Raw genomic sequence first — 18916 nt, forward strand, 5'->3', positions numbered from 1 at the left:
TAACTGACAGCAGGGAGCCCCTATAGCTGATAGCAGGGCGCCCCTATAACTGACAGCAGGGCGCCCCTATAACTAACAGCAGGGCGCCCCTATAACTGACAGCAGGGAGCCTCTATAACTGACAGCAGGGAGCCCCTATAACTGATAGCAGGGCGCCCCTATAACTGACAGCAGGGCGCCCCTATAACTAACAGCAGGGCGCCCCTATAACTGACAGCAGGGAGCCTCTATAACTGACAGCAGGGAGCCTCTATAACTGACAGCAGGGCGCCCCTATAACTGACAGCAGGGCGCCCCTATAACTGACAGCAGGGCGCCCCTATTACTGGCAGCAGGGTGCCCCTATTACTGACAGCAGGGAGCCCCTATAACTGACAGCAGGGAGCCCCTATAACTGACAGCAGGGCGCCCCTATTACTGGCAGCAGGGTGCCCCTATTACTGACAGCAGGGAGCCCCTATAACTGACAGCGGGGAGCCCCTATAACTGACAGCAGGGCGCCCCTATAACTAACAGCAGGGCGCCCCTATAACTGACAGCAGGGAGCCTCTATAACTGACAGCAGGGAGCCCCTATAACTGACGGCAGGGAGCCCCTATAACTGACGGCAGGGAGCCCCTATAACTGACAGCAGGTGCCTCTATAACTGACACCAGGGAGCCCCTATAACTGACAGCAGGGCGCCCCTATAACTGACAGCAGGAGCCCCTATAACTGACAGCAGGGCGCCCCTATAACTGACAGCAGGAGCCCCTATAACTGACAGCAGGGAGCCCCTATAACTGACAGCAGGGAGCCCCTATAACTGACAGCAGGGCGCCCCTATAACTGACGGCAGGGAGCCCCTATAACTGACAGCAGGGAGCCCCTATAACTGACGGCAGGGAGCCCCTATAACTGACAGCAGGGAGCCCCTATAACTGACAGCAGGTGCCTCTATAACTGACAGCAGGGCGCCCCTATAACTGACAGCAGGGAGCCCCTATAACTGACAGCAGGGAGCCCCTATAACTGACAGCAGGGCGCCCCTATAACTGACAGCAGGGCGCCCCTATTACTGACAGCAGGGAGCCCCTATAACTGACAGCAGTGAGCCCATATAACTGACAGCAGGGAGCCCCTATAACTGACAGCGGGGAGCCCCTATAACTGACAGCAGGGCGCCCCTATAACTGACAGCAGGAGCCCCTATAACTGACAGCAGGGAGCCCCTATAACTGACAGCAGGGCGCCCCTATAACTGACAGCAGGGAGCCCCTATAACTGACAGCAGGACGCCCCTATAACTGACAGCAGGGAGCCCCTATAACTGACAGCAGGGCGCCCCTATAACTGACGGCAGGGAGCCCCTATAACTGACAGCAGGGAGCCCCTATAACTGACAGCAGGTGCCTCTATAACTGACAGCAGGGCGCCCCTATAACTGACAGCAGGGAGCCCCTATAACTGACAGCAGGGAGCCCCTATAACTGACAGCAGGGCGCCCCTATAACTGACAGCAGGGAGCCCCTATAACTGACAGCAGTGAGCCCATATAACTGACAGCAGGGGGCCTCTATAACTGACAGCAGGGAGCCCCTATAACTGACAGCGGGGAGCCCCTATAACTGACAGCAGGGCGCCCCTATAACTGACAGAAGGGAGCCCCTATAACTGACAGCGGGGAGCCCCTATAACTGACAGCAGGGCGCCCCTATAACTGACAGCAGGGAGCCCCTATAAACAGTAGCGGATTTCTGCATCTGTCACTGAGGGCAGATAACGAGTCTTCCTGTCTCCATGACAACACACAGCGATCTCCATCCGCAGATCGGATGAACCGTGACGTCACGTCACACCCCCCCAGCTCTGAGGCGGAGCCGCGCTGTCTACTCACAAGTCACTCAGGGAGTAATCTGTTACAGTTAGCATTGGGAGCACGTGATTGGTCCTCTGTACACCAAGCTCCGCCCCATAACTCCAGAGCGCTATTCTAGTCATTCATGCCTGCGGAGGGGCCGTGCGCACCGAGCAGCTGACTCCGCCCCGCTTGGTTGTCGTAAGCGTCTTGTCTGTCCTCGTCGTCATTAGCCGCAACGCGACAAACGATCTGTGCGCACGGAGCTCCGCAGCCATGGGCAACTGTCACACGGTGGGGCCCAACGAGGCGCTGGTGGTGTCCGGTGAGTGCAGGGCCCGGCTGTGCCCGCCCGGCCGCACATAGTGTGCTGTTATCATCACCAGGATTAGATCTCCACTCCCCCCCACCCAAAAAAAAACAAAAAAAAAACATTCTGTATGTAATGGGGGGTCTGTGGCTTCTGAAAGTAAAGATCTATGAAGAAACGAGACCTGTCACTATGTGCACACAGGGGGCTGCACATCTACTACGGTGTGATTAGCGGGCATTGTGTGTGTGTAGATATTACTCTCTGTGTGTATATAGATTACTAGCTATTGAACCCGTTCTACGCCCTGGTGGCGAGCATTTATAGTGGTATATGGTCTCCATCCTGTCATGTGCTGCTCCCATCCTGCGCCCCCATCCTGACATGTTCTGCTCCCATCCTGCGCCCCCATCCTGACATGTGCTGCACCCATCCTGCGTCCCCATCCTGTCATGTGCTGCTCCCATCCTGCGCCCCCGTTCTGTCATGTGCTGCTCCCATCCTGCGCCCGTTCTGTCATGTTGTGCTTCCATCCTGCGCCCCCGTTCTGTCATGTGCTGCTCCCATCCTGCGCCCCCATCCTGACATGTGCTGCACCCATCCTGCGTCCCCATCCTGTCATGTGCTGCTCCCATCCTGCGCCCCCGTTCTGTCATGTGCTGCTCCCATCCTGCGCCCGTTCTGTCATGTTGTGCTTCCATCCTGCGCCCCCGTTCTGTCATGTGCTGCTCCCATCCTGCGCCCGTTCTGTCATGTTCTGCTTCCATCCTGCGCCCCCGTTCTGTCATGTGCTGCTCCCATCCTGCGCCCGTTCTGTCATGTTCTGCTTCCATTCTGCGCCCCCGTTCTGTCATGTGCTGCTTCCATCCTGTGCCCCTGTTCTGTCATGTGCTGCTTCCATCCTGCGCCCCCGTTCTGTCATGTGCTGCCCTATTCTGTCATGTTCTGCTTCCATCCTGTGCCCCTGTTCTGTCATGTGCTGCTCCCATCCTGCGCCCGTTCTGTCATGTGCTGCTCCCATCCCTCGCCCCCGTTCTGTCATGTGCTGCTCCCATCCTGCGCCACCATTCTTTAATTTGCTTCTCCCATCCATATGCCCCATACGCTGCTCCATTATGGTTGATGGCCCCCATAAGATGCTCCATAGTATATGCCCCCGTACACTGCTCCATTATGGTTTATGGCCCCCATAAGATGCTCCATAATGTATGCCCCCCGTACACTGCTCCATAAAGGTTTATGGCCCCCATAAGATGCTCCATAGTGTATGCCCCCGTACACTGCTCCATAAAGGTTTATGGCCCCCATAAGATGCTCCAGTGTATATGCCCCCGTACACTGCTCCATTATGGTTGATGGCCCCATAAGATGCTCCATTGCATTATATGCCCCCCATAAGATGCTCCATTGTATTATATGCCCCCCATAAGATGCTCCATTGTATTATATGCCCCCATAAGATGCTCCATTGTATTATATGCCCCCCCCATAAGATGCTCCATTGTATTATATTCCCCCCATAAGATGCTCCATTGTATTATATGCCCCCCATAAGATGCTCCATTGTATTATATGCCCCCATAAGATGCTCCATTGTATTATATGCCCCCCCCCATAAGATGCTCCATTGTATTATATGCCCCCCATAAGATGCTCCATTGTATATGCCCCGTATGCTGCTGCCATATATAAAAAAAAAATATACCATACTCACCTATGGTCGCTGGGTGCCGAGTGCTGGGGGGCCTGAGCAGGCGGGGACACCGGCGTGCTGTGGGGGTCAGGTGCCGGAATCACCGCTAGCTCAGGCCCCCCCAGCACTTGCTATACTCACCTGTCTGTCCAGTTCCACCGCTGCGCGCCGCCATCTTCCGGCTCCTCTGCTGTGACTGGTCAGTCAGAGGGCGGCGCCGGCGCGCATTAAGCGCGTCATCGCGCCCTCTGAGCTGTGAACGTCACAGCAGAGGACCCGGGCGACGGAGCCGCACGCAGCGGTGGAACGGGGGACAGGTGAATATACTCACCCTCCTGGTGGTCCCTGACTCTCCGGTGGAGATCGCGGTGTGCGTTCAGTGTTTACGCATAACACGATCTCCTGGGAGCGTCACTCTGAGGGGGCCAGACTGCGCCGGCGCTTGCGCAGTCTATAAAGGCTTCGGACAGAGTGATGCTCCCAGCGTTATATTATAGATATATATATATATAATTCCCTATACATAATTGAAGCATCTCACGTCGGATCATCATTTGATGTCATCTGGTCTTCATCTCAATGTTGTCTTCTTGATTATTTTAAAACAATCTTTATTATAATTCTTTTGAAATACAGGATAGCATATAGATATTGTAGAGACCCATGGCCGTAACTACAACCGGGGCACTGCCCCGGGGCCCCAACCACCCAACTACTTTCATTTGAGAATGATCGAGCTCAACAGATCAACTTTGACAAAGTAATTGATTAATTCGCTTCTCTGTAAGTTAGGAAACAAATATTTAAGTAGCTGTTTAAAACTGAACAAATTGGTAATGTTTAAGTAATGCTGTGTTTAAGTGAACAAAGTTTAAATATATTGTAACAACTCTGCTTGCATCAAGGCATGGCCTCTCATCTCTCACACTATCTTACCCACTGCTCCAGGTCATATTGTGGTTTCTGTTTCTTGCCAGCTTCATATTCTGTTCCTCTGCTCTCTGCATGCTTCCTGGCTGTGTGCATAGGGGGCGGCGCCTGAACGCTATGGTTCTTATAGCAATCAGGTGCACCTGTCTAATCGGTTCCTGACCAATTACCAAGAGGCCTCCAGTATTTAGTGCAGCTCCACCCAGTGGACTGGGCCTGTGCAATGTGTTAGCTCAGTTTGTATTTAGCTTCTGAGTTGCCAGGCCTTGCTCTGTTACTCCCTCTCTAGAGGCTTTTCTCCTTGCCTTGCCTTGATCTTGTTTGTCTGCCCTCCAGGAGGCAGCATATCCTGGTCCCTGTGTCTTTGTTCTTGTACCTTGTCTTGTTCCATTACCTTGTCTGAATTTGGTCCTACCTCTGTCTCCTTGTCTATGGATTCCTTCCCTGCTGTCTTTCCTTGCGTCCTTTCTGTTTGCTTATGCTCTGCACTCTTGCGGCTCTTTTGACTTTGCCTGTGCTCCGCTGTCTTGCAGCTTTACCTCTGCTCCGCACTCCTGCGGTTCTGCTTCGTTCTACTCTGCTCTGCTCCTGTTGCTGCAGGAATCTCTTGCTGCAGCTCCTCTCCACATTCCTTGTGGCTCCGCTCTGCTTAGCTTCTGCTGCTGCAGTAATCTCTTGCTGCAGCTCCTCTCCGCATTCCTTGCGGTTCCGCTCTGCTTAGCTTTTGTTGCTGCGCTATCTCTTGCTGCTCTTCTGCTCCTATCTGCAGCCTTGCACTTCTCTTCCTGTGTGAACAGGTCCCAACCTGTTCCTTCATACTCCTTTCCTTCATACTTCATATCTATACTTGCATCTCCCGTGTGAACAGGTCCCAACCTGTTTCTTCATACTCCTTTCCTTCCAGCTTGCATCCATACCTGCACCTCTTGTGTGAACAGGTCCAAACCTGTTCCTTTATACACCACACCAGCCAGCCCTGTGTCTCTGCTGTTCCTGCCAGCCCTGTGTCTCTGCCGTTCCTGCCAGCCCTGTGTCTCTGCTGTTCCTGCCAGCCCTGTGTCTCAGCTGTGCCAGCCTACTCGTCTGAGTTTCATCCGTGCTCATCTGCCAGTCCTGCCTGATGCCCGCACCTGTCCTAGTAGTAGCCACAGACAGACACCACCCTGGAGTAGCACCTGGCAGCTGCCTGCCACCCAAGTCTGACCTCACCATCAGAGGCTCCAGCTAAGACCAAGGCAGCTGTCATAGTTACGCCCCTTCCAGGGTAGTCTGGTTCGTGGCACAGTTGGGCCACAAACCCCCCGAGCTCACGCCCACAAATCAGGGCATGAGCGTGACATATATACTGTTTAAAACTACTTAATATTTATTAAACATATACAGTTATTTGAAAAATGCTGCAAAATTTTGGAATTATTCACCTTATTAATTTTCCAAACATATTCACTGAATATTTAACTTCTAAAACTTGCATCATATACAAAATCTATTAAAGGTCTTGCAGAACGTGGTGAAGCCTGTGTGTTGTATACAACAATGCGTAGCAGGCTTCACCACGTTCCGCACAACCTCTAGTGATTGAAATGTTGAGGGGCCCCACTATGAAGTTTTGCCCCGGGGCCCCGAAGTTTATAGTTACGGCACTGTAGAGATCGTGTTTCATGTGTCAATCAAAGTCCATAAATTCAAATGTTGATGAGAAAACAAAGTTCATAGATGAAATGTAGCTTTAATATCTGTGCAGTGTCACCTTTAGAGACCTGGACTTAAATTGGCTCGCCTTGGAAATCATCTGGAATCCTTCCATATGATCCGCACTGGTCTTGGAACAGGTGTGACTTTTTGGTCAGCACAGCAAGGGTTAAATTGACTCTTCCTTGCTAATCATAGCACCATAACCAGTCCTTAGTGCACAGGACATATGTCAAGATTGCAGTGTCCTGACCATTACCTTATTGTTCACCAGCTTTCATGGAAGTCTTATAGGGGATAGGAAACCACTGGAACGTGATAAAAACATGACAACACAGTTCATCTTGGCATCATAGGATCATTGTCCTCTCCAGTTGTGGTTGTTAGTTTAGATACTGTACTCATAGTTGTCAGTGATGGATGCTGCAGTCGTGGTTCTCAGTGGTGACATGAATTGTAATTGACTCAGTGGTCTTGTATGTCTTCCATTTTCTAATTATTGCTCCCACTGTTGATTTCTTCACTCCAAGCTGGTTGGCTATTGCAGATTCAGTCTTCCCAGCCTGGTGCAGGGCTACAATTTTGTTTCTGGTGTTCTTTGACAGCTCTTTGGTCTTCACCATAGTGGAGTTTGGAGTCAGACTGTTTGAGGGTGTGCACAGGTGTCTTTTTATACTGATAACAAGTTTAAACAGGTGCCATTACTACAGGTAATGAGTGGAGGAAAGAGGAGACTCTTAAAGAAGAAGTTACAGGTCTGTGAGAGCCAGAAATCTTGATTGTTTGTTTCTGACCAAATACTTATTTTCCACCATAATATGCAAATAAAATGTTAAAAAAAACAGACAATGTGATTTTCTGGATTTTTTTTTCTCAGTTTGTCTCCCATAGTTGAGGTCTACCTATGATGTAAATTACAGACGCCTCTCATCTTTTTAAGTGGTGGAACTTGCACTATTGCTGACTGACTAAATACTTTTTTGCCCCACTGTATATATATATTTATATATATCTATCTACTATATAATTGTCTAAGGGTCACTTCCGTCTGTCTGTCTGTCCTTCTGTCACGGTTATTCATTCGCTGATTGGTCTCGGCAGCTGCCTGTCATGGCTGCCGCGACCAATCAGCGACAGGCACAGTCCGATTAGTCCCTCCCCTACTCCCCTGCACTCACTGCCCGGCGCCCGCTCCATAATCCCCTCCACTCACCGCTCACAGAGGGTTAATGGCAGCGGTAACGGCCCGCGGTGTAACGCACTCCGTTACAGCTGCTATTAACCCTGTGTGTCCCCAACTATTTACTATTGATGCTGCCTATGCAGCATCAATAGTAAAAATATGTCATGTTAAAAATAATTAAAAAAATAAAAAAAACCTGCTATACTCACCCTCCGTTGCCTTTCCCGCTCCTCGCGACGCTCCCTGGGACCAGAAGCTGCAGCTTGCAATGGAGCGATCCCGGGAGCGTCGCGAGGAGCGGGAAAGGCGGCGGATGGTGAGTATAGCAGGACTTCAACGGGCCTTCGGAAGGTGAGTATATGTTTATTTTATTTTTTTAAGTCTCTATACTATGTGGCTCTGTGCTGTATACTCCGTCGCTGTGCAATATACTACGTTGCTGTGCAATATAGTACGTGGCTGGGCAATATAGTACGTGGCTGTGCAATATACTACGTGGCTGGGCAATATACTACGTGACTGGGCAATATACTACGTAGCTGGGCAATATACTACGTGGGCTGGGCAATTTACTACGTGGCTGGGCAATATACTATGTGGCTGGGCAATATACTACGTGGCTGGGCAATATACTACGTGGGCTGGGCAATATACTACGTGGGCTGGGCAATATACTACGTGGGCTGGGCAATATACTACGTGGCTGGGCAATATACTACATGACTGAGCAATATACTACGTGGCCTGTGCAATATACTACGTGGCCTGTGCAATATACTACGTGACTGGGCAATATACTACGTGACTGGGCAATATACTACATATTCTAGAATACCCGATGCGTTACCATCGGGCCACCATCTAGTATATATATAATTGTCTAAGGGGTACTTCTGTCTGTTTGTAACTAACTTCCGTAATGGAATCCCACGCCGGCCGGGCGCGACCAATCAGCGACAGGCTTAGTCCGGCCGCGAATTGGCCCCTCCCTACTCTCCTCAAGTCAGTGCCCCCTCCCTACTCCCCTCCAGTCAGTGCCAGTGTGTCGCCCCCATCCCGGACCAACATTTTACTATTGATGCTGCCTATGCAGCAACAAGTTTTTCCTAGCTTTAGTTTGGAGGAGTTATGCCTCCGAGTCGTCTTTTATTTTTAATGGTCTTTGTACATCTGTTCCTTGTACGTCATCTTCGTCAGTTCTCATGTCTCCTTCTACGTTTCTTCCATTTTTTTTACATCATGAGACAAAAGGTCACCTTGAGTTGCCATTACAGACATGTGTCTTACATCTTGTTCACTCTCCACATTTCAGTCAACATCACTAATTTCCTTAGAAATTTTTTCTACACAGTCTTTTTTGGATTTCTCTGAAACAAACTTATGAAATACGTCAACCAAATGTAAAATATTTTTCAATTTCTCTTTTTCTCTGGATATTAGCTTAGAATCTATCTTTAGATTTGCAATCTTGCATTCTGCATATAAGGAAAGCCAAAAAACTTCTAAACTAGACTTTTCATTTAAACTTAAAAATTTCAGCTGACTTCACTTAGAATATGAATTCTTTAAATCCATTTTTCTTACCTTGAAATATCTCAGCTTGTAGTTCCTTTGTTGGACAACGCTGGGCTCTGGTCGTCACGTCTGTCTCTTGTAATACTACTACTTGTCAATCCATCTGGCACCTGTTAGTCCTCACTCATGGACTGATGAAGGTCTAGATAAGACCGAAACATTTACAGACTGCAAAAATAATATAAAATCATTTTGCAATGACATACAAAGTTGAGTGCCAAGTTCTTTATTTTACTGCTCCTGAGGAACTGACCAACTGGGATAGCTTTAATGACTGACTGTGCCCAGGAGGCATGTAATAAGGAGTTCACAGCTGTCTTCTTACAATAAAGGTCTGTCTCAATAGTTTCATCTTCCTCAACACACAGTGTAATGTCCAGAAAATCAATTGTTTATGATGGTAATTGTATGTAAACTTAAGATTAATTGGAATATCTTTAAGCTGTTGCATAAATTTCACTAGGCTGGTCTCGCTAACCTCCCAAATCATCAAAACATCATCAATGTAACGAAACCAGCCTAGGACCAGGTCCGTGGTGTGTGCTCCGGTACACTGAAAAACCTGCCTCTCCCAGAAACAAATAAACAGGTTGGTATATGGCGGAGAACACGCCACACCTATCGCAGTACCTTGAGTCTGTATTAAAAAAGATCCTTGAAAACAAAAAAATTGTGCGTTAAGATGAACTCCAGCAAATCCATAATGAAATCAATAAGATGACCATCCCAGTTGGTCGTCTCCAGGAAGAAGTGAGCTGCCCTGCGGCCATCACACCTCATTTAAAGATTTTTCTGTATTTTCATGACAATGAAAATCGTACATTCACACTGAAGGCATCAAAACTATGAATTAACACATGTGGAATTATATACTTAAGAAAAAAGTGTGAAACAACTGAAATTATGTCTTATATTCTAGGTTCTTCAAGGTAGCCACCTTTTGCTTTGATGACTGCTTTGCACACTCTTGGCATTCTCTTGATGATGCCTTCAGTGTGAATGTACAATTTTCATAGTCATGAAAATACAGAAAAATCTTCAAGTGAGAAGGTGTGTCCAACCTTTTGGTCTGTACTGTATATAATGACTCAATGTCAATCACAACCAACGTCATATTTCCTTCAAGAGACAGTCTGTCAATCCTGGTGAGTACATCCATAGTGTCTCTGACATAGGGTAGGAGCCTCTCCACTAGTGGTTTAAGATAAAAATCCACAAATTTACAATTATTATTGCTCAAACCTCCTATGCCAGAGACAATTGGCCGGCCAGGAGGACAAACAGGGTCTTTGTATATCTTGGGTAGCAAGTATAAAGTTGTCACCTTCGGATACTTAGGTAACAACCCTTCTATAACCTTCTTTGGGAAAATATCTGACTCGTAGGCATCAAAAATAATTGACTCCAATTGAGTCAAAAAGAACCAAAGGGTTATGAGGCAACACCTGATATGTGTCCTTGTTTCAGAGCTGGTGGAACGCCTCTTTCTCATATTTCTCGGTCGGCCAGATCACAACGTTCCCCCCTTGTCTACAGGTTTAATGACCACATCATCTAGGGACTGTAATTCTTTTAAGGCTCGTCTTTGTACATTTGTAAGATTGTCATTCCGTATATTTTTTTATATCTTTTTTTTTTTTTTTTAAATCCTCTGTAACTAATCTACAGAAGGTATCCACCTGTGGTCAGACAGACAAAGGGGGGAACGTAAGAGATCTGGGGACAATTGACTGTGGAAAGGTACCTGTCAAATCAGATTGTTGCTCCCTTAAGGGTATGTGCACACGTCAGGATTTCTTGCAGAAATTTTCCTGACAAAAATCGGACATTTCTGCCAGAAATCCGCTTTTTACCGCGATTTTGATGCGTTTTTGGTGCGTTTTTGTGCGTTTTTTCCCAAATGCATAGAATTGTGGGAAAAACGCAGAAAATCCGCAAAAATAATGAACATGCTCATTTTTTTATCGCGATGCGTTTTTTTTCGCGGAAAAAAACGCATCCATGTGCACAAAACATGCAGAATGCATTCTAAATGATAGAATGCACAATGTATGCATTATTAATGAGTTTTTATAGCGTTTTTAGCACGAAAAAAACGCAAAAAAACCTGAACGTGTGCACATGGCCTAATAGCTCCTCCAAAGCTACTAGTGCTTGTTGTTCTGTCATATCAGTAATGTCCAATTGTGCAATTTTTTCAGCATCAATTTTCGACACTAGACGTGCACATCCTTCAAGGCTGTAAAAAAAAATCAAAGCTATTAGAAGGAACAAAATTTAAACCCAGTCTCAAAAGTTCAGACTGCGCCTCTGATAAGGGATGCAAGGACAAGTTTTTTACCTCTAAATTACTGTAGTATTTTTGGCCTTCTGCCCATATTTAGAAGGAGATGCATGCTTCCTCTTATTGGTCATCAAATGTCCTCCCATGCTTCTTGTATTCTTAACCCTTTCATTTCCCATAGTTTTATTTTGTTCAATTGTTGAATTGGGCTCATCAATGGACGTAAGTGATGATATGGACTCGGATCTGGCCTGTGAGGAGGCTCGGTGTTTACCCCTCCTTCCCTTCCATCTATAAACTTAATTTTCCTGGAAATCAAGATTATCTCTTTGTAATTTCCTAGTTTTGGTGGTACCTATCTCTATCTCCCACTTTGAGAAGTTTTTTTCCAGATCGGCATTTAGCTTATCAAGGACATCAGGAGTAAGCTCATTTTTAATGCTAGTCTGGATATTTCAACCTCATTGTCTCCCAATCTTTTATCATCAAGTTTCACTAACAGTTCCATAAAGCCTTGTGAACATTTATTCACCACTTCCTCCCAATCCCTTTTGAAAGTCTTATCATCCACAGAAAAAGATGGAAAGGTTTGAATACGTTAACCCCTAGGGATCAAGCCACGAGTCAAGGATTGTCCTAAAGAAGTCCTGTTCCACCATAGTTTAGTACGTTTATGTAAAAGTGCCTTCAACTGCACAATTAGTTCCTTGGAGTCCCTGCATCCTGATTCTGAAATACCAACAGAATCCTCCTTAAAAACCTCGTTCAAGCAAGAGAGCCAGGTTTGATCACGGGTTCGGAAATCCATGTGTTTGAGATTAGAAACTGTGAAAGACACAGAACCAATAAATATTGAATCAATAATCAAAAAACACCAATAAAGTAATGGGGTTGAGAGCATATTGCAGTCAAGCTCTCCTCACTAAAATATAAGATCAACAGTATAGTGGTGTACTCCAGATACAATAGCTACAATCACCAGCGAAAAATGGAGTAGCAACAAGCCACAATATGGATAAAAATGGCAAAAATTTTATTAAACACTTAAATAAAAACAGATCATACAAAATTCATATCAACATGCTATAATTAGACAAAGGAGGACAAAGAGGTAAATAAGGGGTAAGTGAATGGTCAAAAGCATAAATGGACTAGGGAAAAAGCCGGGTGAAGAAATATTGCAGCTGCACCAAGGTGGTATTATATATAAACCAACAGTGTAATATGAGAATACCCATATAAAATGGCCATAGCAGAGTTATATCACCCATAAGCCGGCTTATCCATGAGTCCAGACCAAGACAGCACCCCAGGTGGCCCCTGATGCGCGTTTCGCCGATTGCTTTATCAAAGGGAGTAAGTATAATGTCCCATCTTCCCAACTCCCTTTTTATAAGGAAAATCAATCAGCGGCGCATACGCTCCGGAATCCAGCCGGCCGCGATGTCACTTCCTCCACCGCCATCATGTCAAACTGCGCATGCGAGCAAAAAACCCAGTGACGTCAACAGACATGCCCAATGTGAAATACTAACGGCTGCCGAGAAAGCAAAGTGCCAGGGAAATCCCAGTGGACACAGGAAGCTGCCATGATGCTTTCCTTGAGACTAAAATCTTTTACTTGCATACATAAGATCTCCCTTGCTTACTTGTGTATATGCAAACAAGGCTCTTTGCATTGTGATTGGAGCTTATCTGTCTGTGTAGTTCACTCAGAAACCTGCATCTTATTCCACATACGAATTATGGTATGTGACACAAAAAGGGATTTTTCATGTAATCTTTCACCACTTTGTAGTTCTGTGTTTGGACTGCACCTTTTTTTTTTTTACAACTTTGCTTGTTGGAATTTTTGTATTTCCTAATTTGAGTTTGTATATGTTCACTCATGCTTTTATTAAACTCACTTTTAACCCTCCGTCACATACAATATTCGGACTAACGAGTTCACATACAATGTGCCTGTCAGGCGCCTGCTGGAAAAATACCTATAATATCTAATGTTTGCAATTTCAGTGCTCTAAAAGTGATCAGTGACCTTCATAGGGATGTAATAAAAGAAACTACACATAATCAGTTGCAAAAAAAAACATTTACTTAACATAAAACTAATAACTATGAAATACCAACTTTTCAAAACTCCCGCCAAATAGTCCCCAGTTCGACTCTCTCAAAAAAATGTACAAAGAAAATTTTTGAGCACAAACTTAATTTTAAGGTACCTTAAGTACTATTAAAAACATATTCAATCAGAAGTAGATGCTGAGGTTTCCCCAGAAAAGTCACACTTGCAGAGCAAATAGCAAGAATTACACACCATTTTTGCATGTGTCAGGCAAATTGCTTTATGACATTTGAGACATTCATAATTTGAAAGCCTTCTGGTTCCGCTTTCCGTTTGGCAGGTGGTGCATCTCCTTCTTTTGTGAGGTGGTGCAGATGGTGAGTTTTCACCATCATCTTCTGGGCGGAACCTTTTGAGCTGAACTTGAAGGCGAGAGGGGATACCGATTGTTTTCACGCTTCTCCTGCGTAGCTCTCCAAGTACTAGTTCTTTTCCAATATAATATGACCCAACTTCTTCATCCTCACCACTGTCACCATCTTGCTCTGTTTCAGAATCCAGGACACATTCTTCCACCTCATCATGAGAATCAATCTCACTTTCCTCTCCTAAATCCTCATTCAGTGTGAGGTCTCTATCATCTAACAGCATGTTTGTTACTTCCTCAACATCAAGTTGTTTGGATAAATTGTACATTTTCCTCTCCATTTCAGCAGATAATCTGAAGCAAAAGAAGGAATATGTTAGGGAACTACTGTATATGCCTGAGCAGCACACTTTCTTTTATAATATCTCCCTTATTTCTATGAAATATCCTCACATTTTGTGCTATACATTCATAAAACAAGCTAAATAAACTATTGTGATGAATAAAAACATAAAATACCAACCTTACTGAATGTGACGTATTCACATACAATGAGCCTGAGAGATCTGTGCAGCTATATCCTCTCCCCTGAAGCTCTGAAATCCAACTGTGATATCAGGTTTCACAGACCTTCAAGAGACAGGAGACTACCTGGAGGGAGGGGGTTTCCTCACAATCTGGTGAGGAAGGAGAAATGAAAGTAAAAGAGAAGCGCCTGTCAGATCAGTTGTATGTGACGGAGGGTTAAGAGCTTTCTGCACAGACATGAACCCGATCATTGAACTCAATGTTTGGTCATGGAAGCAGAAATTTAATGCTAGGGTATTATTATTATCATCATTATTGTTGTTGTTTTTTTATTATTATTATTTATTATTATTTTCCATTACCTTGCCACAATACTAATGCACTGCTGGATACAGCACAACCCCATGATAAAAGGCTGAGGCAGAGGAAGTGCAAAATACTGATAGAACAGCCCTTTGCACACCGATCATCCATTAGGAGGACTGCCTGGTATTAGACACTGATAAGGCTTGTATATGACGCCAATCACACAGAAGCATGTAATGCAGTGACTTAAACTTAATTTTAGTCTAGGACTCTTAAGGCACTGATGACACTTTGCTAGAGATGAGAGCTTGCGTATTTTGGCTAAAAATATCACTCCATAATATTTTATACAGCTCTAGCAAAAATTAAGAGACCACTGCAAAATATTCAGTTTGATTTGTCTCTTTATGGGTATATTTTTGAGTAAAATGTAAAATGCTCTTTTATTCTATAAACTACTGACAACATGTCTCCGAATTTACAAGCACTACATTTTGTATTTATTTTCAGAAAATGAGAAATGCTCAAAATAACAAAAAAATGCATTGCTTGCAGACCTCAAATAATGAAAACAAGAAAACAAGTTTGTAATCATTTATAAACAACAATACTAATGTTTTAACTAAGGAAGAGGTCAGAAATCAATATGTTGTGGAATAGCCATGATTTTTAATCACAGCTTTCATTCTTCTTGGCATGCTTTCCACCAGTCTTTCACACTGCTTTTGAGTGACCTTATGCCACTCCTGGCTTGTGACTATCCACCTTCCTCTTGATTACATTCCAGAGTTTATCAGTGGGGTTCAGGTCTGGAGATTGGGCTGGCCATGACAGGGATTTGATGTGGTGGTCCTTCATCCACATATTGATTGACCTAGCTGTGTGGCATGGCACATTGTCTTGCTGCTAAAAACAGACCTCACAGTTGGAGAACATTGTCTGAGCAGAAGGAATCAACTGTTTTTCCAGGATAACCTTGTATGTTGCTTGATTCATACATCCTTCTCAAAGATTAACCTGCCCAATTCCAGCCTTGCTGAAGCATCTGCAGATCATCACCGATTCTCCACCAAATTTCACAGTGTGCGCAAGACACCGTGGCTTGTACACCTCTACAGGTCTCCGTCTAACCATTAGATGACCAGGTGTTGGGCAAAGCTGAAAATTAGACTTATCAGAGAAGACTACCTTTTTCCAGTCCTCTATGGTCCAATCCTGATGGTCTTTGGCAAACTTCAGCCTGGCTCTCCTTTGCTTCTCATTGATGAAAAAGGCTTTTTTCTAGCTTTACATGACTCTTGCCCTGCCTCTAGGAGCCTGTTATGAACTGTTGTTGCCGTGCACTTCACCCTAGCTGCCGTTTGACATGCCTTTTTGTAGGTCACTTGATGTCATCCTGCGGTTGCTGAGTCACATTCAAATAAGATGACGGTTATCCCGGTCAGTGGAAGGTCTTTTTCACCCTCTGCCAGTCTGTAGCTTTGTTGTCCCCAATGTCTGCTGCTTGACTTCGTTGTAACGGACTGCCGTCTTGGAAATTTTAATAATGGAGGCAACATGACGCTCACTGTATCCCTCTGCTAGTAAAGCCAGAAATGAGCCCTTCTTTTCCTCACTCAAAACCTCTCTTTTCAACTCCTTTGGCATGGTTGAAATTTTATATATATATATATATATATATATATATATATATTGTTTTCCATGAAAACTCATACTTTTATTAATCATATGAGTTGCCAAATGAATTGAAAATCTAGTACAGACATTGACAAGGTTCGAAAAAAAGATTTTTATTTGAAATAATAATTTTCAACTTCAAGCTTTGCTTTAGTGAAATAATGCTCCCTTTGCAGCAATTACATCATTGCAGACCTTTGGCATTCTAGCAGTTAATTTGCTGAGGTAATCTGGAGAAATTTCACCCCATGCTTCCAGAAGCCCCTCCCACAAGTTGGGTTGGCTTGATGGGCACTTTTTGCTTACCATACTGTCAATCTGCTCCCACAACGGCTCAATGGGGTTGAGGTCTGTTGACTGCGCTGGCCACTCCATTACAGATAGAATACCAGCTGCCTGCTTCTTCCCTAAATAGTTCTTGCATAATTTGGAGGTGTGCTCTGGGTCATTGTCCTGTTGTGGGATGAAATTGGCTCCAATCAAACGCTGACCACAGGGTATGGTATGGCATTGCAAAATGGAGTGATAGCCTTCCTTATTCAAAAACCCTTTTACCTTGTACAAATCTCCTACTTAACCAGCACCAAAGCAACCCCAGACCATCACATTACCTCCATCATGCTTGAAGGATGGTGTCAGGCACTTTTCCAGCATCTTTTCAGTTCTGCTTCTCACAAATGTTCTTCTGTGCGATCCAAACACCTCAAACTTGGATTCGTCTGTCCATAGCACTTTTTTCCAATCTTCCTCTGTCCAATGTTTGTGTTCTTTTGCCCATATTAATCTTTTCCTTTTATTAGCCAGTCTCCGATATCGCTTTTTCTTTGCCACTCTGCCTGTTATGGTCTGGTGATTAAGGAGCGACATGCGACTAGCTCTGAGCAGGTGGTAACTATACTGACCGCAGTCCCTAAGCTCGACACAACACTAGAAGTAGCCGTGGAATGCTCCTAACTCTGCCTAGGCATCTCGTCACAGCCTAAGAGCTAACTACCCCTAAAGATAGAAGCAGGATAACTATCTTGCCTCAGAGAAAATCCCCAAAGGATAGATTAGCCCCTCACAAGTAATGACTGTGAGAGGAGAAGGAAATGACATACGTAGTATGAAACAAGATTAAGCACAGGAGGCCACTTCTAGCTAGATAGAGATAGTACAGGACAGAACGCTGTGCGGTCAGTAATAAAAACTAGAAAAAGTCCACCGCAGAGGAATGCAAAAATCTCCACACCTGACTAAAGGTGTGGAGGGCAAACTCTGCTGCCCAGAGCTTCCAGCCTAGCTGAATAGATCCATACTGATAAGCTGGACAAATGAACAAAACATAGAAAGTGCTGAACAACAAAGTCCACAACAAGTGTACTGCAAAAGGACAAGCAAGGACTTAGCTTTTGCTGAACTGGTCAGAGTGTCAGGAAAATCCTAAGAGCAATGACTCCAGGCAGGAACAATTGACAACTGGCATTGAATGAGGGATAAGGCCAGACTAATATAGCCGAGCCAGAAAGACGATCAGTGAAAACAGCTGCTGAAGCTAAATCCAAGAAGCAGCCATACCACTCAAAACCACAGGAGGGAGCCCAAGAGCAGAACTCACAAAAATGCTACTTACAACCACCAGAGGGAGCCCAAGAGCGGAATTCACAACATCTGCCCTGAAGGCCAGCATCCCGGAGTCGCCTCTTCACTGTAGACATTGACACTGACATCTTGCAGGTACTATTTAATGAAGCTGCCAGTTGAGGACCTGAAAGGCATCGATTTCTCAAACTAAAGACTCTAATGTACTTGTCTTGTTACTCAGTTGTGCAGCGGGGCCTCCCACTTCTCTTTCTACTCTGGTTAGAGCCTGTTTGTGCTCTCCTCTGAAGGGAATAGTACACAATGTTGTAGGAAATCTTCAGTTTCTTGGCAATTTCTCACATGGAATAGCCTTCATTTCTAAGAACAAGAATAGACTGTAAAGTTTCACATGATAGTTCTTTTTTTCTGGCCATTTTGAGAGTTTAATGGAACCAGCAAATGTAGTGCTCCAGATTCTCAACTAGCTCAAAGGAAGGTCAGGATTATAGGTTCTGTTTTCAGCTGTGCTAACATACTTGCACAAGGGTTTGCAAGGGTATTCTAACCATCCATTATCCTTCTTACACAGTTTGCAAACACAAAGTACCATAAGAACACTGGAGTAATGGTTGTTGGAAATGGGCCTCTATACACCTATGAAGATATTGCATTACAAACCAGATGTTTGAATCCCGAATAGTCATTTACCACATTAACAATGTATGGAGTGTATTTCTGAATAATTTAATGTTACCTTAATTGGAAAAAACTGAGCTTTTCTTTCAAAAATAACCAAATTTCTAAGTGACACTAAACTTTTGAACGGTAGTGTTTGTGTATATATATTATAGCCCTCGGCTTTGGGCAGAGGGGGGATATGTAGCACAGCTGGGAAGGACAGGGTTA

The 18916-nt window shown here is 44.9% G+C and overlaps 1 protein-coding gene across 2 annotated transcripts in view; it reads left to right on the forward strand.

Moving 5' to 3' along the window:
* The first annotated feature begins 2039 nt into the window (after positions 1 to 2039).
* The window catches only part of LOC138672816 (flotillin-2-like), a 113847-nt gene continuing 96970 nt past the window's right edge, over positions 2040 to 18916 (forward strand). The window contains exon 1 of one of the 2 annotated variants that reach the window (XM_069761212.1): positions 2040 to 2162. Coding sequence is in view for 1 of the 2 variants with exons in the window: in XM_069761211.1 (XP_069617312.1) it covers positions 2114 to 2162 (49 nt within the window). In the remaining variant the exon portion in view is untranslated. The remainder of the gene's footprint in view (positions 2163 to 18916) is intronic. The other variant, XM_069761211.1, reaches the window with a different exon arrangement.

The sequence above is a fragment of the Ranitomeya imitator genome, chromosome 3 (assembly GCF_032444005.1).
Source record: "Ranitomeya imitator isolate aRanImi1 chromosome 3, aRanImi1.pri, whole genome shotgun sequence".
Taxonomy (NCBI): domain Eukaryota; kingdom Metazoa; phylum Chordata; class Amphibia; order Anura; family Dendrobatidae; genus Ranitomeya; species Ranitomeya imitator.